The sequence below is a fragment of the Vanacampus margaritifer genome, chromosome 1, assembly GCF_051991255.1.
Source record: "Vanacampus margaritifer isolate UIUO_Vmar chromosome 1, RoL_Vmar_1.0, whole genome shotgun sequence".
Lineage (NCBI taxonomy): Eukaryota > Metazoa > Chordata > Actinopteri > Syngnathiformes > Syngnathidae > Vanacampus > Vanacampus margaritifer.
The window spans coordinates 13,019,912-13,043,132 of record NC_135432.1 but is presented as its reverse complement, the minus strand read 5'-3'; the positions used below and the strand labels follow the sequence as shown (position 1 = coordinate 13,043,132).

The 23,221-nt window shown below is 40.6% G+C and overlaps 1 protein-coding gene across 1 annotated transcript in view; it reads right to left on the bottom strand.

Annotated features, from left to right (window-relative positions):
• LOC144056534 (segment polarity protein dishevelled homolog DVL-1-like) overlaps window positions 1–23,221 on the bottom strand; it is a 34,046-nt gene that overhangs the window by 4,722 nt on the left and 6,103 nt on the right. The window contains exons 2-14 of the mRNA XM_077573450.1: window positions 21,171–21,240; window positions 19,243–19,364; window positions 16,210–16,328; window positions 12,100–12,238; window positions 9,484–9,577; window positions 9,266–9,335; window positions 8,660–8,799; window positions 8,015–8,091; window positions 7,719–7,786; window positions 7,556–7,633; window positions 7,348–7,482; window positions 4,633–4,800; window positions 4,338–4,553 (exon numbers count right to left, since the gene is read on the bottom strand). Of these exons, the coding sequence (XP_077429576.1) occupies window positions 4,338–4,553; window positions 4,633–4,800; window positions 7,348–7,482; window positions 7,556–7,633; window positions 7,719–7,786; window positions 8,015–8,091; window positions 8,660–8,799; window positions 9,266–9,335; window positions 9,484–9,577; window positions 12,100–12,238; window positions 16,210–16,328; window positions 19,243–19,364; window positions 21,171–21,240 (1,496 nt within the window). The remainder of the gene's footprint in view (window positions 1–4,337; window positions 4,554–4,632; window positions 4,801–7,347; window positions 7,483–7,555; window positions 7,634–7,718; window positions 7,787–8,014; window positions 8,092–8,659; window positions 8,800–9,265; window positions 9,336–9,483; window positions 9,578–12,099; window positions 12,239–16,209; window positions 16,329–19,242; window positions 19,365–21,170; window positions 21,241–23,221) is intronic.

Genomic DNA, 23,221 nt, shown 5'->3' with positions numbered 1-23,221 from the left:
TATATATATATATATATATATATATATAATATTATGTTTAAGATGGCTTTCAACACTGAGACATCACGGCACGCAATAGCTGTCATGCCTCTCGACAAATAGGATCTTTGAGCTATTAAAAGATTGCTTTAATGCAACAAAAACAAACACGTTTTGATGCAGTTTTTCTTGATTATGATAAACTATATATATTTGTCTTCATGAGCACCACAGATACACTTTAAATAATAATTTTCTGACCACTGAAGTGAAACTGGATCCTTTCCATTGGCACACTTGATGAATTCACACGAAAGTAAGGAAACACATTTGGTAACTTGAGGGGAAATGAGTGTCACAACCCACACGCTAAGGCTGTAGAACCCCTTTTCACTGCCAGTTATTGAAAAAAAAAAAAAAAAAAAATGAATATTTTGTGTTATGTCATTCTTATATAAATATATAATTTAAATAGATGTAACATCCAGAAATGTGGAATTTCCAAATATTTCAATGTGTGCACATATTAGGCTTGATGAGACATTTACTGCATATTACGCAAAGACAAACATTTGACCTTTATGTACTGTATTGAATCTTACTCACGACAATTAATAGATATATGATAGTTTTAGTATGTGCATTTAGGTATGATCCCGGAATTTGACACCACGCATGTACGAAACCTCTTGATCAGATCTCACTTCCTCCGTGTTGAATTTGCAGTCAATACCCCCTACAGCCAGAAGATGGAGACAGTGGTCATTCCCTTATAGTAAACATGACAGTTAACAACTTCCAGCATCTTCTAGGGAAAGCATAGAACCTAAAAAGTCAGAGTATATAATAACACAATATCTACGGACGTTTTGAAAAATGTATTACAACCTGGCGCAGACAAGGTCATTAAAAGCCTTTTTAATGCACACGAATGATGATCCATTTTAAACAACTCCCTGTAAGTAGTCAAATATTGCACACCTCCCCAATAAACGCAACAGTACTGAGTATAAAAGTTGCATCACTGAGAATGACAGCACTGCCTTCAAACTGGTTGTCCTGCATCACCACATATACCTCCCAGCACAATATGAACACATGCCCAACGGTGCAAAGAGAGAGAGAGAGCGAGAGAGAGAATGGACTATCGAAGCGGCAGGATGACACACGAAACGAGACATAGGACAACACATGATATCTGCGCAGGGAAAAGCTTAAAGGCCCTGTAAAGTGAAATCATAGATTTGTTTTTAAATGCATAATACACATTTTGAAGATAATTGCTGAAAATATGTGCCAAGACTGAAAACAATGTACCTAGGACTGATTTGTCTCGTATTAAACTGATTGCCACCATTTTAGTTCTCCTGATTTATTATTTTTTTTTCATGGCTAAAGGTGTCTTGTGATGCACTTGCCGTGGCCCCTCCCCCACTATAGAAGAAATCAGCGCCTTTATTGGCATCAGTGCTTATCCGGTGTGATAGTTTTTTAGCTTCTATGATTTGCCTATTTCTACCACTAGCATGCAGTTAGCTAGCTAGCTAAGCTCGCAACTCGAACATTTACATTTAAAGAACAGCTCAGTGTCATTATTTAAACTCCCCAACTGAGGAGGTGACGCCGCGGACGACCCCATTGCTCATCTGCCGCCGGTTGAGAGGAGCCCCAGATGTCTGTTAGCTCGCAAGCTAGCGGGTGGCTAGCACTACACGGCTAGCACTAGGCAGCTATATTTTCATGACTCGTCTTTCAGAGAGCGCAGACAAAAAGCTTGATTCTTCACAACTTTGAAGCCCAATTTTAAATACTTGGCAATATTTGTAATAATTTAAATTAGGCAGGGTTGTTAACAAAACTTCTTTTGGAGTATCAAATTTAGAAGACATTTTCACTTTATAGGGACTTGTAGTGACAAGAGCAAGAAGAACAGAAGAGGGAAAGGATGGTGGAGAGGAATTGGATGGTGGAAATTTGAGGGGGTGTTGCAGGCTTACCGGTTCCCTCAGTGTCCTGGGACTACATCCTCCTTCAGTCTATCGTTGCCCAGCAGAAACAGAGGGAACAACACAATTACACACATCTTCCCCATTAGCTACTGTATTATACATTTACTCTATCCAATCAGCCCATAACACCCATCCAGGAATGGCTCATGCACACACATGACAAATGCGGAAAAGAAAGTGAAAGGTGGATTAAAGAACTTCTACGTGGAAACAAGCAACACAGCTCCGCTAGGATGTTTATGTCTGATGGCTCAATCAATGGTCTTGTGCTGAGACATATGGAGTTTGATTCGACCATGCATCATCCAATATAAACCTAATAATAAAAACGTTTCCTTGTTTGTGCTGATGTGCCACATCAAATGTGAATGTGAATTAGCCAGCTGCTGAGCATTCAATGAACCTGTACAGATGTACAGTCAATAAAGACCATATTGGCAGTGGATCAATGCGTCTGACATTACTATGCTGCTGACAGCTTTTCACTCCATTATGGCAACAAATGAAGGGAGGTAGCCAGAAGACCGTGTCTTCCCAGCAAGCTAGCAGCTGGTCTCATCAAGGAGGATGGATTTACGGCATCAACGCAGAAAAACTAACCCAGGTTCTACCTTTGGCCACAGTACGGCTAGGGAGCCCGGTTAAAATAAGCTAAATGAAAAATAATAACTTTTCTGGAGGTAATAGCAGCCACCAAAACGTGCCAGCGTACTCTCTGCTTCAATAATACATTTCAAATAAGTGGATGTGAGGTTTTGTAAAGCGCTTTGGGCACTGTACGGTGCGGCATGGTTTCCCATTTTGATCAAATTGGATCTTTCATTTATTGGACTAGACCATCTTTGTTTCAAAAGATTACAAGGGGGAACCATTGAATTCCAATTGGAAGTCAATCGTTACTTTCAACACAATCTGCAAATCTAGATTTACAGGATGATTTTTCATCCTTTCAAAAAAATGACTTGTGGAACCGCAGTTTATACTGAGGACAGTGCACCACCATGTATATCCATATGTCCCTCCCCCCCCCCCCCCCCCCCGGTAGCCAAGGTGAGCATACCAGAAAGAGCTAAATTTCCAATGAATTTAAGCAAAAATGGTTTTATTTTATTTTATTTTTTACATTCTATATAATTATGTCAACATATTTGTCAAGTACACTATTACACAGTGCTATTTTTAGTATTAAATACATTGCAAACATTTTTCTTAATTTTTTTTGGGTGCGGATAGCAAGTTTCAATGGGGAAAAATGTCAGAGAACAAATTAATCCACCACCCCACTGTAACTGAATACAGCGAGGTTATATAAATGAGGTTAGCAGTGACGATGTACACGCTAGATTTCAATACCAACTGTAACCACAAGATCACGATGGTCCACATAAGAGAGAGCACTTCAGTTTTCCACATTGTCTCATGACATAAAGTGCACATGACAAAGAGGATGCAACATGGCCCCATGTTGATTGAGACCAACAATGATGAAGAAGAATGTGTTGATTCTTCAAATCTGCAGTGAGATTTGACTGTGCAGAGCCAGTACTACAGTGCTGCATGACTCCAGATGCTTTGGAATACAGGTGGACACTCGCTTATTTGCGTTTTGCTATCCATGAAATCCATTCTGTCTGAAAAGTTGTTGTTTTTATGTTCTTTTACATCCGAATGTTTTTGTGTATTGTAATTTTGTACAAGTGTCAGAATGCTGCATGGGTGGTTTACAAGACATGTTTACTAATTAATTATGGCATTTAAGCACAAACTATGAATGTTACATTTATGTTAAAACTGATTTAAAATCTGAATACATTATTCTTGACGGAACATTTTGCACAGGAATTATTTTTGAATAAATGAAAGCTTTAAATAAATGTTTGTTGGGTTTATTATATTAAAATTGATTAAAATTGTCATCGTCCTGAATGACTGAAAAATTAGAGCTTTTATTTTTTTGACCATCTCGCCCAGCCATAGTTGATTGAACAGAACTATTAATATAGGCAATTAGTCAGATTTTTTGGGGAGGGGCGATATACGTCTTGGCCACACAATTAGCACAAATAAATAAACAAAATAGCAAAAAGGGGGAGGGGGGGGATAATGTCAAGGGGCTTACTGTTCAACTAGGAAACTGATTCAGTGTCATAGTAAACAGAGTTACTATGACTTAAAGATCAGCGCAGCTATAAATTGACGTAATTTATTTTTATTTTTAGAAAAAGCGTAGGCAGCCTTAAAACAGAGTCTGGCAGCCAGAGAGTTCATTTTGATTGAGGATGATGTCACTCGGTACGTTGATTTTCCTCACGGCAAAATTAAATCTTGCTCCTACTTGTCAGTACTCACCCTCACTGTGCTGGCTGCCTGCGCTCCCACTGTGGAAACTGTGGCACGGGTCCGAGTATCCGGGCGGGAAGCAAGGGGGCGCAGAGGGGAAGGGAGGGTAGGGGAAGGGCTGCCCCCCCATGGGCCAGGGGTTGGTGGCGGGAGGGAGCGGTGCCAAAGCGTCCTGTTCCGAGCCGCCTCCACTGGATCCCTCGTTTAAATTGAGCGACGCCATGTCTTATAGAACAAGAAGCCAATGATTGAGTTGAATCTCTGTTTGGGTAACAATATTCCACCAAATTTGACAATACTTTACTTTGGCAAAGGTCTCCGAAGGTGTAGTAGCACTGTTCTGAGAAGGTGATCTTGTTGACAGTATGTCTCAGGTAGCCATGTTTCAGCAGACTGCTCGCATACTTCCTGGCATCCCGCCGGTCTTTGAAACCCTCCACTCGGGAGTAGAGCCAGTCCACCACGTCAGCGCCTGACATCACAAGCAAAGTCACAACCAAATGTCGAAGACTGCAGCACCAAGCTGAGGCTACTGTACGATATGCTAGTAAACAGGAATCAATGGGAATTAATTATAACGTCAATCTTATTTGATTTTAGAAAAGCCTGGTTAGAGGACAACCTTAACGTCTGCAACAGCTGTCAAATCTTTTTTTCAGTTATACACTACGGTATGTAAAATATCCCACTTCAGACTATAAAAATAATAAAATAAGAACATGTATAAAAGAATAAATCGTTAGCTCCTCAATCTAAACATCCATCCATCCATTTTCTGTACCACTCGTGCTCATCAAGGTCGCGGAGAAACTGGAGCCAATCCCAGCAGACTTTGGACGAAAGCCGAGTACACTCTGAACTGATTAACCGGCAGTTGCAAGCACATCGAGACAAACTCACATTCAAATCTATGGCCACATTATGTTGTTCAACCTGCAAAGCATATTTCTAAATTTCGATCCCAGAATCTCTTGGCTACGAGGTCAATGTGCAAATCAATAGATTACTTTGCTGCCATTACATCATTTTACAAAAACATTTGGGGCCTTATTTATATTAAAGAGTGTGTAGAACAGATTCTAAATTCGTTCGTAGGACTGAAATTTAGAGTGTGCATAGGTACAGAAAAATCCGTATTTATTTAACGTGTGGTCACACCTTTAAATGTGTGTTGATAAATTCCACCTGTTCTAAACTGCCACGCTTACGCACGTCTGGCCACCTCCATCCATTATTTACCGCTTAATCTGGGGTCGGGTAGCGGGGGCATCAGCTTTAGCAGGAAAGCCCAGACTTCCCTCTCCCCAGCCACTTCAACCAGCTACTTTGGCGGGATCCAAAGGCGTTACCGGGCCAGCCGAGAGACATAGTCTCACCACCGTGTCCTAGGTCGTCATGCCCGGAACACCTCTCCAGGGAGGCGTCCAGGAGGCATTCGAACCATGCCCGAACCACCTCAACTGGCTCCTCTCATCGCGGAGGAGTAGCGGCTCGACACTGAGTCCCTCCCGGATGACCGAGCTTTTCACTCCATCTCTAAGGGAGAACCCGGACACCCTGCAGAGAAAACTACCCACAGCTCGTGACCATAGGTGAGGGTAGGATCATAGATCGACCGGTAAATCGAGAGCTTTGCCTTTTGACTCTACTTCTTTACCACAACGGAGCGATACAGAGTTCGGATCACTGCAGACGCTGCACCAATCAGCCTGTTGATCTCCCGCTCCAACCTACCCTCACACGTGAACAAGACCCCAAGATACTGGAACTCCTTCACTTGGGGCAAGATCTCATCCCCGACCCAGAGAGGGCACGCCACCCTTTTTTGACTGAGGATCATGGTCTCGGATTTAGAGGTACTAATCCTCATCCCAACCACTTCACACTCGGCTGCGAACCGCTCCAGTGAGAGTTGGAGATCATGGCTTGATGAAGCCAACAGCACCACATTATCTGAAAAAAGCAGAGATGCTATACAGAGGCCACCAAACCGGACCCCCTCAACGCTTCGGCTGCGCCTAGAAATTCTGTTCATAAAAGTTATGAACAGAATCAGTGACAAAGGATCACCTTGGCGGAATCCAACCCTCCCTGGGAACGAATCTGACTTACTGACATCGGTCGTAGAGGGACCGAACAGCCCGTATCAGGGGGCTTGGTACCCCGTACTCCCGAAGCACCACCCACAGGACTCCCCTAGAGACACGGTCGAACACCATCTCCAAATTCACAAAACACATGTAGACTGGTTGGGCGAACTCTAATGCACCCTCGAGGACCCCGCCGGTTCCACAGCCGGGATGAAAACCACACTGCTCCTCCTGAATCCGAGATTCGACTTCCTGACGGACCCTCCTTTCCAGCACCGCTGAATAGACCTTACCAGGAAGGCTGAGGAGTGTGATCCGGCTATAGTTGGAACACACCCTGCGGTCCCCCCTTGGACGTGCCGTGTCATATATAATTTTGTGGCTTTCCACCTCCATTATAAATCTCTCCTCGTCCATGTTCGCTGGTGTTTAAACAGTGGATTAAGCATTAAGCATTATGACGTTTTGCTGACACAATTGCGAAATAGGATCTGGTAACCGGATTTTTTTATTTTGAAACTGCGTCGGTCTTCCTTTCTCGCTTGATGTGTTCTGTGCTAGTTTGCCATTTGACGGATGCCGACGTATGCGTCGTCCGTCAAAAATTGAAAATAGGTCTATCCGTGCGGTGGGCTCCGGCACGACGCAGCTGCGCCTCAGTCGATCCGCAGCCGGTGCAATTTGAACAAGCTGGTAGAATGGAAACAAATCGGCTTCACCGCCGGAGCAGAGCGGAACCGCAACACACACGCATGAGGTGTAATCCCGGAGTTACTTCCTCCAATTAACTTTAATCACAGATTATTTGTTCATTGATAAAAATACATAATTTCCTGTTCACACATCTGAATGTGTTGTGTGACGGTGATATATCATTTCAATGTGGCTGCAATTATTCTCTGGCTCAACTATGGAGTTATTTTACTCACCAATGACAGCATTGGCAATAGTGATCTTTAACCACATCCTGTCCCGAATCTCCAGGCCAGAGTCTGGCAACTGCATAATCTTGACGATGGTGGCCATATCCGTTTTGCTTGTTGATAGAGGCAAATCGTCAAACTCTGCAAATATGAAAAAAGATGCTAATCATTGCTACGTCCTTAAGTGAGGGTGGTGGTAGTGATCGGTTGTTACCATAGTGGGGATATGGCCCCGTCAGGGCAGTGGTGTGCGAAATCCAGGCGGCGGGGTCAATGGGTCTCACTGGCTCAGCTGCTCAGATTGACAACAACACAATTTTGCTTCCCACTTCATGAAAATATACATTGTCTTTAAGATGATTAAATATTTGTCATACCACGAGGGATGGTGAAGTAGCTTCGAGGAGACGGGTCCCAACATTTGGCAACAGTAAGACTAATAGGACTGAAAAGAAGAAATCAACTCACTTTTAAGGAAACATTATACTTTGCTAATGTCCATAAGCCCAAACTAAAAAAATTAGTAGGTTTTTGTGATATGTGATGAAGTATGAGAATTATTTCAAAGGTTTTTCTACCTTTAATGTGAAGTGTAGTTTTGTTTTGTTTTTATCCACTGAATTTGTGATAAAAAATGAGGAGGATGCACCTTGCATTTAATAAAAGTTCTTACCCAGTTTTGGAAACGATCTCTCTCAGAATCCTCACAGCATCATCATTGCTCATGTTCTCAAAGTTGACATCATTCACCTGAACAATAAACATATCAATACATTAATACCTTAATTAAAACTAAGCATCGGTAATCATTAATAGCAAGGATCCTGAATCTTATACAAGAGGACTTTGATGGGTGAATGGCCAATCTATATTCTACCAAAAAGTGTAGCAATTTGTTTAAATTTGACTTGAAGGAAAAAAAAGTCACTTTATGAAAAAAAGCATAGCATAATCTTATGAAAAATGATGATACCAGTGTTTTTTCAAATATACTGTATACTTTTTCTTAGAGATTTTAAAAGAGCTAAATGATTTTAAACTCTCTCCCCTTATTTCTCGACTCAAAGCAGCCCTCTAGTGGCCATAAAAGGAATTGTGCGGTGTGGCATTTATTTCCAATTGAAAGGTTTTAAATTAGTGAAAAAAGATCCATGTGAGGCAAAACCAGGATGCAAAAATAGAAATTTGACAATCCACCACAGGGAATAAAGCATTGAGGTTATTAAAGAAATACAAAGATTCTATTTTTATGCACGGCTAAAGCAAACCTTTGTCAGTTCTCCTGATGAAAAGCAGACTCATAGGATGCACATTGTACCTGCAGGAGCATGTCTCCGGGTTCTATCCTGCCATCAGCAGCCACAGCTCCTCCCTTCATGATGGAGCCGATGTAGATGCCGCCGTCACCACGGTCGTTACTCTGACCCACAATACTGATGCCCAGAAAGTTGTACTTCTCTGTTGAGGAGACAGAAAGGAGAAAGTTAAGAGTGGAAAATCATTGCTGAGACATGAAATGAAAAACCTCCAAAAAGAACCAGGACATCTCAAAGCTCAAAATAACTTTTATCTTTGACTTGAGTTGCAAAGTGTGATGCAAAACTATTACATCAACAGGAAGTGGATTTATTTTTATTTTCATGCAAGACTGTGGGAATTGTACTTGTATGCAAAGACATTGAAGAAGAAAAGGGCCGTTCACAAAACAATTCCCACAAACTTGGGAGTAAACAATTGATCAATTCTTTACTTTGTTATAATGACTTGGGAGGATGAGGTATTAAGATAAAGTCATTTGTCATTTACCCATGGATTATCAATTAAGTTATGCTTTGAAACCAATTTGGCCATAAGTGTTTCATTGAGAATTGTACTTGAAAATCAAATCTAATGTAAATCTATGACACTAAAATTGAACACTTACCCATGTTAAGTGTAACGGTGATGATGTTGAGGCTCATGGTGGAGTCTGTGATGCTGCTGAAGGATGAAGACTGAAAAGGCGGCGGGAGGATACAACACTGATGCATGTGGCAAGTAACTCAATGTGGCACCAAGTCAATAATACCAAGCCCGTTCATTTGTCTGTACCCTTCAACGTCACAGCCAATTTGAGCACTAATGTGTCTTAGAGGCACTCACCCGGTCTATTTTGGCCACTTTGTGTCTCCGTCGGCGGAGCTTGTGCCTGCGCATCAGCTGTGAGGAGGTACTGTGTTCTGTGGAGCTACTGAGCCTAAAACAAGAGATAAGAAAAAGAGTAGTAGTTAATAGGGGTGTGAATCTTTGAATGTCTCACTATTCAATTCGATTCAGATTTTTGGGGTCTGCGATTCGATTCAGAATCGATTTTCGATTAGGAACGATTTTTGATTCAAAATGATTTGATTGACAATGATTTTTGCTTCAATCTATAGATGTGTAAGGAATTGTAATGATCTACGCCAGTCTGACTCGCTAACGCTAATTAGCGCGCTACTCGCGGCACATTAATCAATTAAAAGAATGGCTCCACGCTCCAAAAAAAAACTTTTATTGGAATAACTTGATCTGACTTTTTCCTTCTACTCTCTAATGTGGCTACAACTTAACAGTGTATTAGACCACACTGCCGCTCAATGGCCAAACCGGGTACAACATGAACAGCGCTCCAAATAAAGGCACACAACAGACAAAGACAAGACAGTATAAAATAATTTAAATAAAATCGATTTGGGGACATTTAAAATCGATTCTGAATTGTACTAAATGAGAATCGATTTTTTGGCACACCCCTAGTAGTTATGATGATTTTATCTATAAAGTGTCAACTATGAAGAATAGGCTGAACATTGAAAATGTGAACATTTTGCAAACATTATCTAGATTTCCAATAAAAAATCATTGAAATAAATAATGCATCATACTAGTTTTTGGCTTAACCAAACTTGAGCTGCTGAAGGAAGGCTGCTGTGTGTGTATAGGCATAAGTTCCTTCTACAAACATTCACAAATGTAACAACAGTCATGTCCGATTTCTGATTGAGAGTCAACGGGAGAGGGTTACATACTATAATGGCATCACCTATGTTTTCTTTGACTCAAGATAGTTTCGCCAAAGTAGGACTAACACCGCATCCAAACCAGTGGAATGTGGAACAGCAGCTCAGTGGAAAATGGCTAAACTTATCCACAACCGCCAGTTTGTATCAGCAATGCGCAAATCCAGCAGTTTTGGGTCAGTTAACACTGAAGCACTAACTGTTGTACAGTCAGCCACCTACAAAGCAGCAAAATTTCCGACCAGTGGCCCGCCCCAAGAGTATCTGTCGGCAGTATCGATGTTATCCTTGCCCTTTTCTGTACAGTCAAATGTTGGTCATGGTCATCATAATTGTTTACATGCACAGTTACTGCACATTGTGTGCTTAGCTGTAAGCTGTTTACTGCACTGTATTTTGAAGGGATCATAGTTTGTGGTATAATTATGGCTTAAAGTATTAAAAAAGGCAATTATACTCCCTTTTAGAGGAGTGACAATTATTCACAGAAATTTGCCTTTGGCAATTGGTTGGGCTCCACCGTGTTGTTTTCAGTTTATATAACCAAGCTAGTAACATGTAAACTCTCAATAAGCTAAGTGGGCATTACATTTGCACACGCGTGAAAATCAAGTTTTTTTTTTTAATTTAAATTTGCTACCAAACAAAGCCGTCATTTGAATGGCGGCGAATGGAGTGCTGAAAGTGTTTGCGTAGCTGCACACCGTAAAGCTCGCAAGCTTTGTTTAAACGACTTTCAGCCTTAAGTGACAAAACGCCAGGTGCACTTGGTGCCATTTTTAACTGTCCCAATGGAGTTTATCGGCAAAAAAACACCATTGCAAAGCTCAAGAAGATGGAAGTGTATGCCTCCGTTCACGCTTCCCAATTTCCAGACAGAAAAAAAAGATCCAAACGGACGTATAAGAAGATAAAATAGATTTTTTTTTTCATTTATTTTGTCAATATCTTGAAAGCGATGGAACAGAAGGAAGCATCACGAAGCTTCCTAGCGGCCGTACGTGTAACCAAACTAATGGAGTGACAGTCATTTAAAAACCTGCTTCTAGCCCCAATTGACCCTTTCCGTGAAGAAAGCTCCTCCCCGTCTCTTGATCGCGTCCCGGTGTTGTGTCCTCGGTCCAACTCCCGGTAAAGTGCACACATTCATTCAAATAATAAGCACTTAAATACGCTTAACTGTCGTGTCCCGGCAGAGGGCAGTCAGTAACGACGCGCTATTCATGTTTAAAATAAATTCAATAAAAAACATCAGTTTTCCAACGAATGAAAAGGTCCAAATCAGCGCTTCCCCCGTTAGACTCCATTAGTTTTCAATGACAAGTTGGTAGCAGGCTACCAGCCGGCCTACCCATAATGCACCGCGCTGCCAAGATGCGCACTTCGCTTATTAATGTTCATATAATGTCAAGGTCAAACATATCTTGTGATCTTTAGAGTGAGGATTCCAGAACTAAATCATATATTGAACAGAATTAGAATCATATCAGATGAGAGTGTAATCCCCCGTTGCTATGTCTGACATCAATAATAGAATATAAATTGGAATTATTCAACGACAGAGACTTGACAGATCAGTGACACCTGTTGCTTAGAAACAGAGCTCCCAAAATAGATACAATATTTATCTCCCATGAAAGAGCCCCTATTGAAATAGTGCATCATTTCTGGAATAAAGAACCCACTGAACCCAGTGACATGGCAGAGAGGAGCTTACCTGCTTGCGTCTTCGTCTTCTTCGCTGTCGACAAACGAGCTGGACTCCAGCTCGCTGCTCATCACCGAGGTGCTGTCGTAACCCATGGCCGAGTCCCTCGCAGTACGCTCCGACTTAGAGTGACCGTTGATGCGAGGGACTGGAGGCGAGGTGGAGAGAAGTAAGAGGTCGTGAGAGTGGCCGCAGAAAAATCGACATTTACAAGGCCGGTTTTTACACCGTCTTGAGTCTGAGAGGTATTAATCCATTCAGGTTTATCATTGTGGTTGTCATTTGCAATAATGCAGAACTGCTCTGCATCACACAGGGTAGTCAAAATATTAAACACTACTCTTATGACAGGGCGGAATTTTATCTTCATTATTAACCCTGAAGAACCCACGGGGTCAAATTTGGCCCCTATAAATTCTGCTACTCAAATAACAAAGACCTTTTTTAATTTATTTTTTTATTACAAATTTAAGTTCAAAAGTCCAGAGTGCCACTTCCGACCCCTGCATGGGGCCATCTAGTGGATGAATATTGCACTTACATGAGCCAGAGTGGTGGTGACAAGATGGCTGGCAACATGCTGTTTTGTTGAGCTGGAAATCAATCCAAACAAAACCATTTTCTCAGCAAACCATCAGATGGTAAAATTGTGATTTTTTTTGTTAATCTATTTCATATCATGTTGCAGAATGCCTAGGAGTATGTTTTATATATATATATTTTTGATAAATTAGCAACTCTGAGCTAGTTTAAAAAAAAAGGGGTTAAAATTGAAAAAACATATATTTTGGTGTTCAGTGAATTTATAGCAGTCATTTAATGTATAATTCATAATTTTCCAAAGAAGAAAAGGGTTCTTGGGTTCTCCAGGGTTAATGTTAAGTGTAAATGCAAATTGTGCAAAATTCCAGCAGACTCATTTAGATGAAAAAAGAAAGCAATACATGGTGGGAACTCGAAGAAGAGAGATGATACGGCATGAAATCACGCGCAGCATACATACACTGCCGGTGGGGAGGGGGCGCCTCCGGGTGACAGCGCATTGGCTGGAACGGTCTGGTCAGGCGAAGAGGGCGAGGCAGAGAACACATCTGCCAAGCTCCGGAAAAACATTCCAGCAATGTGCTCACTCCCATCGCAACAACAAGGTGCTCTTCAGAAAAGAGAAGCCTGATCCAACATATTCCAATAGAATTCACACAGAAACGGCTGCCCCTCCCGACACTTGGGTGGAGTCACAGTTCTTCTCAAATTGAAGAAGCAGGACAACAAAAAAGCATACAAGCTTTGCTTGAACTAACTTTCTATAATTGTATCATAACACGCTGACAAAATAACCAATCATATCCTTGCACTAACTGACATTAAACTTGTGACACTAAACACTCAAACTGTCATGTTATGAAGAAAAACCAAATGTGTCTCACCACAGCCGATAGCGAGCCTTCATCCTATGCACTGACAATCTGACAGTCGGGAACAAGTGTTGTCTACTTGCTGCCTCTCATCACATGCAACTATAGGACGACTGCTAATCTGCCTCTGTCCAATCACAGCACAGAAAGGTAAGACGAGCTTTACGATGAGGGCGCTGTCCTCGCCCAAGGTGAAAACATCCTCTCCATGTTTTAGCCACGAAAAAACAACTTTTTTTTGGGACAGCAGCTTTTTTCTGTGCTACTACTTCAATATGGTAACACAAGCAAACAACACATGACTCTACTTGACTATGACAATATCAGACTTGTCTCTCAGAAATGCAGATCACCTGTTGCTCTTGGAACAGATCAAATCCCTTCCACCAGCGACCCTCAGGGCCCAACACCTGTTCAGCCTTCCAAGAGTTTCAACGACATTCTTCATTACTCAAAACGCCAGCGCACAGGCAGAAAAGTAAATCAGGATACGTTTCGCGGCTTAACAGATTGAAGCGATCACTTTAAAACTGCGTTGACGCGGTGACAGAATCACTTGGAGCGGGTGTATAAGGTGACCGGGGAATTCCTGACGCTAACGCTGCAGGCGGCAAGGCTTCTATACTTCATTCTTTGTTATGGCTTCACATCCTGGCCGTGGGACTGTGGCTGCATTCAGACAGCCAATGCAAATCCAGTGAATTAGATGACATTGGCTTTACTTGATTGGTTGATTTATGAGCTGCACCAGCTCCGCTGCAGCACGCAGGAAGCAACCAGCGCCACTGCTGGTTCCATTTAATTAGCGGAAAACCATGCCCGTGAGTGTGTGTATTTGTGTGTCTGCAAGATAGAAATAATTCAATATAAAAGGTAAAAGCAAGAAAACACAAAAGAAAGTGAAACAAAATAAATCCCAATAATGGTACACTATCTTATAATAATAATAATAATAATAATATCTATTTTATTGCCATGGTGACACCAGATCAGTAAAGTAAACATACGGTACAGAATTCATAAAATGTAAAAATCATATTTTTTTAAAAATATGACTGAACAGGAAGCATCTCATTTTCTAAACTGCTGTTTTGTTTAGAGATTGCGCTCTGTGTTCTGACATGCCTTTTAGTTTAACTTGAATCCCATTTAAAAAATACAGTTTTGCCTGATCACTCAAGCACGTCTTACGATTCTACCGCAGTCTAGAAACCTATGAGAATAACTGTATAACACACAATAATTGATTAATTTATTGATGGACCAGCTAGCAGTCTCAGAGCTCAATTCTGTGTTCTGAATTATGAGCAGTATAAAATATAAATAGTCAACTGTAAATTTAAGATAAGAGCATGCTAAGTAAACTACAAAAAAAAAAATGCAGCTGCACATGCCTTTTTTGTAGGCACAACAAAACATGTCTGAAAATCACAAGCACGGTCACAAGATGCTCAAATGGTAACAGCAGTCTTAACGAAAAGATTGGCTGTGATGCAAGAAGGAAGACAGAGAGACAGTTGTCTTTGGTGTGCAGCATCTGATGCTAATATCCTCTGCCAAGACGACACGTTCTGATGCATAGCTAGTCGTAGGGGTGGGCAATTAATTTTGCAAAGGGGCCACATGAAAAACTGGAACGTTTGCCGAGGGCCAAGCCAACATGCTAACCTCAACCGTCTCTGTAATATTTTTTATGTATTTAGAAAAAACAGATTGTTTTGTTGCAATACATTCCTATGTGTGTAGATATGGGATGTATTATTCGAATTAGGAAAAAAAAAATTTTTAAGTGGTCAATAAAATTACAACATTAATTTTGTGCACCAACCGCCAACCCTTAATAGTCGTTTGTAGTCAGGACTCAGGACTCCCAATTATATAGATAAGTGGAAAATATAAAATTATTGGATAATGTTACAGTGATTATTTACAATACACCCACTATGTACAGTATATGAAAGTGTAGAATTGCTTTATCATTTTTGCTAGTCTCTTTTTTGGAAGAATAATTGCTAGAGGGCTGGTAAAATAGCAAAATTGTTGCTACGCTGGCAACAAGGGTTGTAATGATATCCAAACGTTGCAATACGATATTATCACAATATTGTGGAGAGGATGGCGATATTAAAAAAAGGTTACGACATTGTAAAAAAGTCAACTCGTACGTGCTTTTATACATAACAGCAATGCAACAACATACAATCTCTAATAACACTTAACATTGAGGCACTTACTTGCTAATGAGTTCCTCCACATATTGACTTGGTTCACAAGCATATTACTTTACCCTTCATCTGACGATTAGCGTGGATTTCAAACAGAGGGCCAAAACATGCCGTATTAGAATTAAACTGCACTAAAAAACTAACCACCAGAGGGTGCAAGAACTGCACAAATGGAAATCAACTGCTTTTAATATCGTGACATGACGTAGGCGATATTGTGGCAGTTTTAAGATTGTGATATCACGATATTGCCGTTATTGTTACATTCCTATTGGCAACCATCTACACATGTACAAACACAAAAAAAAGCAAAAGTATAACCTTCAAAATAAAAGCATTGCATATTTTACTTTGACTTCATGGTCACTACAGGATAGCCCATCAGAGACTATAGGTGTGCCGAATGTGGCCCCGGGGCCATACTTTGCCAAAGTCTGTCTAAGTTGAGGGATACAAAATCTCAGATTTGTCATACTTACGCTCGGTTTCTCGAGCTCTCCTCCGCGCGCGCTCTCTTTCCCGCTCGCGCCGGTGGCTGAGGAGGGACTCTGTGCCCGTCTCGGTATCCAGGCCATCACGACTGCTCACAGCATTGGCACTACAATCACAAAAAAATTAAGGTTAAGATAAATAGAAGAAAAAAACTGTAAATATTCTGCATCATTTTCTTTCAACTCCAGGGGGATCTGCATCTGATATGAGGACTGTGTTTCGTATTCACTACCTCCAGCCAGTGTTCTACGATAGGTGATGTGTTTTCCCACTGTCCTTAATGACCAGTTAGCCGCAGAGAGAGTTACTATGAACAACGCTGGCATTAATGAGATCCATTGAAAGTCCAGCTGGTCCCTTCAGCATGATTTGAATGAAGCGAGACAGAACGCACGGCAGATTGCATAAAACGGTGTGCAAGTGGCAGATCAGGTGTGTACGCAGCAATAAACAGGCCCGTGTTTTTGGTGTCTGGGAGGAGTCTGCAGGGGTTATGGAAGGGCTGGAGGGCAAACTATTATTCTGTCAGAGAGCTGGAGGCACTTATGGGTCAAGAGACTTTGCGAAATCTGAAGCTGGTGAGAATGCCACTCAACTCGTGTCACCTTATACACCTGTCTGTCACACACTTTGGTAAACATATTTCTTCCACAAGCATACATAATGCATGCCTGTAATAATGCATGCACATGCTCGTACACAAATGAGCACATTCACTGTGCATAAACAGCCGGGAAGATGAATTCTCAATCAGCCCAAAATGATCAAGACACTGTGTTAACATTCCGCGGGGAAAGCTGCTCGGTGTGGAATTGCTGCACTTAAGATGGACGTCAGCAGCAACGGTGTGCAAATGAAGGCTCACGTCATGTCTACATTATTATGGGGGTTATGGTGACTAGTGGCGTCTGCCTGGCCATGAGGCTGTGGCTGCTTCTTGATCCAGGGCTAGATTATTCAAGGCTAAACTGCAGCTGTGAACAAATGCCCACCCCCCCCCCCCCCCCTTTTTAAATCCGCCAGACCCTTTGCTGCCAGCGTCCGCCCTCTCCCTCTTGGGATATGGATATGGGTGCTTTTAATGTGTGTTAATCCGGATTACCAGGCAGAAGCACATCACTTGCGTCCATTCTCAGCCCAAAACAAGCTACTCTGCACGTTCATCAAATAGAGTCATTCACATCCAGAAACACGTGAACGGCATGAATAAGGCAGAAAAGGGAAATGAAGTGGTAATAATATTCCAGCTATTTAGGGAGAAGCCGGCTACAGCGAGGACGTTCACGGTGGGGACTTCGCTCGGCTCTGAGAAAAAGGCTTGCCTGTCTGACTCAAAGAGGAAAAGAGAAAGGGCGAGCTCTGGATAGAAAGCGAGGAGGGTGGGGGAATATATTGCAGCTTTATCCCTTTGCACCATATGGGGGCAGTAGTCGTAGCTGGAGCTGGCTGGGAACAATAAAACGGCCAGCAGCAGAGGGCAAACTCGAGCCGAGATGTCAAACGCTGAATAAAGACATAAACTGAGACATGACAGATTGCTTGTTCTCAATATAGAGCCTCAGCTATATTGCTTTGGCACCTGCAATGACAACAACCCTCATCCCCCGATACCGCCAGCCCTTCAAGATATATTTAGAATGGACGTTCTCTCTTCTCTTGACGTATGATGTTCTCCAGGTATTGGACATCGGGCTGCCAAGAAAATATTCTTGTGCGCATGTGTATGTCGGCTAGGGCCGCTGTAAGGGCCCTAGAAAATGTAATTATATTATGAAAATAAATTTGCATACCTAAGATAATAAAGCATATGTGTGTATTTTTTTCAGGAAAATATTGCAATACTGTCACCCCAACCGTTCATGGTGGGTGACAAATTAATGTGAAGACGCAATGTAAAAACGTCAATTGCTTAACCCCTTCCAACACATTGAAACCAATTGAAACTCAATTTGAAGACAAAGCATGAAATCTACTGAAAATCCTATACGTGTTATAATATAATGCCTTTAAAAGGTGGGGCCTGAAGAAAAATGAGCAGGAGAGAGCTAACAGTTCAGAGTTTGTTTAACACTGTGGCTCTCCTTTCCCACATGCTAGGGCATTACAGATTTCTGTGATATAACAAGGATCTATGCGATAGACAAGTAGAAAACATTCCACATAAAAACCTGAAAAATAACGGGGCGGCTATAGGTCAATCAAAATACAGCAGAGGAACACTGAATTACAAAAAAAAGTCATTCTAATCAATCTATTTAAAAAAAAAAAAAAACACCCACTAAGCCAAGCAGCCGCTTGCTCGCTCAATATTTGAGACCACCAGCTAACATTTTCATTTTCACTACGGTTTGATGGGCCAACATGCTTCTGAATCTGTGCTTTGTTCATTGGAAAACTAACTTTTTTTTTAAATACATTTAAAATACTGCTCCTCCATCCACTCCTTGTATTTAATAAATAAATAAATAAATAAATAAAAATTGCAGGTTTATACACACAAAATTGCGACTTCTGGGAAAAAAATGTAACATTTATTTTCTTTTTTTGGGGAAAAAAGAAAACACAGTTTTGGTCAGATGAGTACTTAGGCATAATACTATTTTTCTTCTTTCTTTTCAGTGTGTCCCTCATACTCTACCAAGCACATATGGATGAGTGCTTTGAGCGACTAATGCTACTCAATGATTGCCTGAAGATGTTTATGCAGAAAAGGCTATTTTAGAACAGCAGTAGCAGATGCATCATTTGTACAAATAAGAGCGAACAAGCGCCTCTATGGCAAGCAAGGAGGGACCAAAAGTGGCCCCGGAGCATTATTCTATGCTTGAGTTTTAGCACATACGGGGCATATTCACACATAGGCGCACAGCAGCTTCACCTCCAACAAAGCCTGTGATGATGAATCTATGTGGCAAGCTCAAATGGGCACACGCAGTAAAAAGGTCACAGAGGAGTGTGTGCTTGAAGAAGTGTGTAAGTGTAATTGTGCATACATGACAAGCAGTGATCAGCCTACTCACTGGAAGGAAGGGGGCCGGGAGTCACCGATGCCTCCTGTTCTTTCGAGAGGATGGGCCAGCTCTGGATGGCTCTCTGTGCACTGTGATCCTCCATCGGAGTGAGCGCTCTCTGCTAGCACCAACTATGAGAGGGAATGAGAGAAGGAGAAGGAAAATATTATTGAAGGATTCAGGCACACCATCGTGAGCCATTAAACAGCAGCATTATGAAATACATTTAGTTCTGTACACCTGTAATTTGATACAGAGTATTAGTGCTGTGCAATATATATTACAGTGTGGTATGAAAATATCAGCCATACAACATAACCACTAATGTAGTATGATAATATCCGAGCTAGTCGGTAACGCAACAATCTTCACCTTTATATTACGTCATCCTCACACTCCAAGCATGACCAAGCAACCCACATTTTAAATCAAATCAATTTAATCTAATCAAACTGTTGCCGTAACTGGTTCGTCATTATTATTATGTTGATTAGGGAATGTTTGGCACACATTACATGTTGTCAAACAGAGGCTTTAACTTATAAATAAATGTGTACTCATGTACTCATGTGTGTTTATTTTGTTGTTTAAATTGTACACGGTTAAGTTGTCAACTTGTCACTGAATGTATGTGTTTGTATTTAGGAGATTATGTGGAGATTTTTATAGGGGTAAATAGTGAGTGATCTAAATATAAACAAGCAGGGTTGTTTTGTTTTTTTTACATGATTTTTATTGTGAATCGGACCCTAACAAATGCATTTCTTTGCTTGTTTCATGATGCTAAATGAAGCAAATAAAAAGATGTTTTTGCATCCGCTGAGATCATCTGTTTTGTATCAAGAGTTTGTGAATTTTTGGGTGGCAAGAGTGACTTTAGACACCCTACACTTTTGATGCTACACTAACATTGGCTGAGCAATGAATAAAGGGTTGATGAAATTGCGGCAACATGACATCACACGCAAATGCTCATTTAGGGCACTGAGCATGGATGCAACACTATTGTACATTGCACTCCATTACACAGCACACAACAACAATGAAAATTGGTTGTACTATTTTGAATGGTATTCTACTGGATATTCATGTTTTATTATATTTTTAACATTTATCCATTTAATATTTGTTCTACACATATGTTTCATAAATAAATGGAGAAAATGGTCATTGAAAATGACCATTTTGATATCATGTAATGATAAATACTATTTCCGGGTATATTTAAATATTGTATCGGGCATATAAAGATACAAAATTGCATATAGCGGGGTATATAAATTCTTGTCCATACTTCTTGAACACTTTCAAAAGTTCTCTGTTTGACAGTATTGATGTTTGTGAAGAAATGAAATGTAAACTTATTGAGAGACCATTTTTAAGCAAATAAACATTGTCATTATTTTTATCACAGATACAAACAAAATATGATGCCATGGACTAAGAAAACAAAACAGCTATTTGCCAGTCTGTAAATTAAATGGGCATCCTGCTCCACGAGCTTGCTCATCAATAATTCAAGCCCCAGTTTTAACCTCTATCTTCATCCTTGAATGAGAGTGGAACGGTTAAAATGTAAATCCTCTGCTAACACCACGGCTTGATTTAATTTGACATCCTTTATTGCCCCCGGGAGACACGCCGATAATTACACAACACTGTTAAGCAACTGAAATAACAAGAGTGACAAATACACTGCACCAGAAGGAAGAGATTTTCCTTTAATGGTTAGACTGATCCACTGCCGAATGAATGTTCAAGCAGGTTAACAGATAATAGAGCTAAACACTCCTATAGTATAGCTGTATGGAGGCATTGGATCAAGCTGAAGAGTGTTTAAAAAAAGCTCTGTGGAGGCGGTCACATTTGCATGATCAACAAGAGTTGCATACAACTGCGCTTCAAGCCATGCATGCATGCCTCATCATCTCACTTACCCAGGACACAACTCTGCCATTGAAGCAAGGCAGCTTGGCGTTGTCATCGGAAATCTCTTCTTTGACAACCCTGCGGAGCAGGAAGAAACACAAAGTCAGGACAATGGCTCGTGATACATTTCCAAGTAGAGGAATCTTCTGATATTCATGGGGACCAAGCCCTACTGCAAATGGCAAAAAAAAGAAAAGAAAAGTAATAAACAGCCCAACCTTAAAGACACAAGATCTATATAACATTTAAGACATTTCCAACATTATGTACACACAAGGCTGATTTCTCTCAAATAGGTGTTAAGTGCAACTTCCACATCCGGCAAAACAGGACGAGGCCTTTTATTGTGAGCACCCAAAGGCAAACCCGACAGAAATGTGAACAATATTTGAAAGAAATGGCATGGGGGCCTTTCATCTACATAGAAAAAGTAAGCACTCTCTCAGGTATGCAGCTACCTGATACTTGTAAATACTGCTGTGTGTTATGATAACAGATAATAGTTTAAATCCAAATATAGGGCTGATAACAATATATATCCCGATATAGTATTTTCCCTCAAAATTAAATGGAAAAAAAAATAGCAATTTTCTCGTATCTTGTCTCAATGTATCAATAAAATACATTTTATAAACAAAACACAATAATTGAATAAAATATTAAAAATACAATAAAACACAAATACAGTATAAAAATATCATCTCAAAAGATCCATTATTAGTACAACCAGTTTTCAAGGAATGCAATAAGGTGAGAATACTTCTTTATTTTACTGTTGACAAAATGTACATTGACAACGTTTAAACACGTTAACAGAAGACTTTAAAAACATTTAAAAGTAAATTAAATTAAAAAAAAAAAAAGACTTAAGTTTCTAAAATAACTAAAATACGAAAAAAGATTTCAAAATGTTTAGAAGACCTTAAAGCTGCTGAACGCAGAAAATTTAATTTCTAGTCGCTACTGGCACCTGTAGCCGGAAAATGAAACTACGCACTCCCTTCTTCACATACTCAATGCGCACATGACGTCACATCCAGTCTGAAAACTAATGGCCAGAGGCTTGCATGAATACCCATTGTGAACATCTTAAGTGTTAATCTACTAATAAGAAGATATTTCAGTCATAAATGGTCAAATATCGTCAAGATATTTTTGGGGCAAATTGTTACAAAGAGTAAAAGTAATGTTTTTATCCTGGATTTAAAAGTAAATGTAAACAAGCATAAGTAAGTAAGTAAGTTTAAGTAAGCAAGTCATCCCTGGAACATCTGGAGGAACAAGGATGATGTAATAGAAAGACAGCTGTTGTATTGGAAGCTACATTTGCGCAGGTGCTAACCCAATACCACACACATCAAAATAACAAAATGATTCAGGGTAATATCGTATTGTAAACATTTCTATATATTACATCACTACAAGCACTTCTAAGCACATTTTTTTCAAGCTATTCTGATTCTAACTTTGAAAAAATAAGGTGGCTATCACATTGTAATGGATGAAAGCATATAAAAATACCTTGCAGTTAACCGTTGACCTACTGGGGCAAAGTTCAACAGCAGCCAGCGTCACACCTGGCGGGCACATGCAGATCACACCTGGGAGATGCAGTCTATGTTATACGAGGTGCGACAAGGCGACAGACTGATTTAATCTGCCGGGGGCGTTGTTACTGGAGTAGCGCAAATAACTGACATATCCCTACTGGAATTTCTGGCGTGCCCAAAATTTGGAGTGAGCTCTTACAGTTGAAGCAGAGACTTATCAATCAATCTGTGAGGCGTTTTCAACTCGCTATGCTTACGCAACCGGCCAAAGAAATGTAATGATAGAATTTGTGTTATGTTATTATACCTGTTTCGCAACCGATAAAGGCACAAACAATTCACAGAGGCATGTTGCTTTGTTGTCAATGTTGCATTTAGCATTATTATGCTAAAAAGCTCAGCTTGTGAACCTCACATGACCAAACTCAGAAAACAGGTGAGCCGTTGATTGGCGGTTACCTAATCCCGGAGCAACTAGGGGCAGAAGCCTACACATACTGAACATCTTG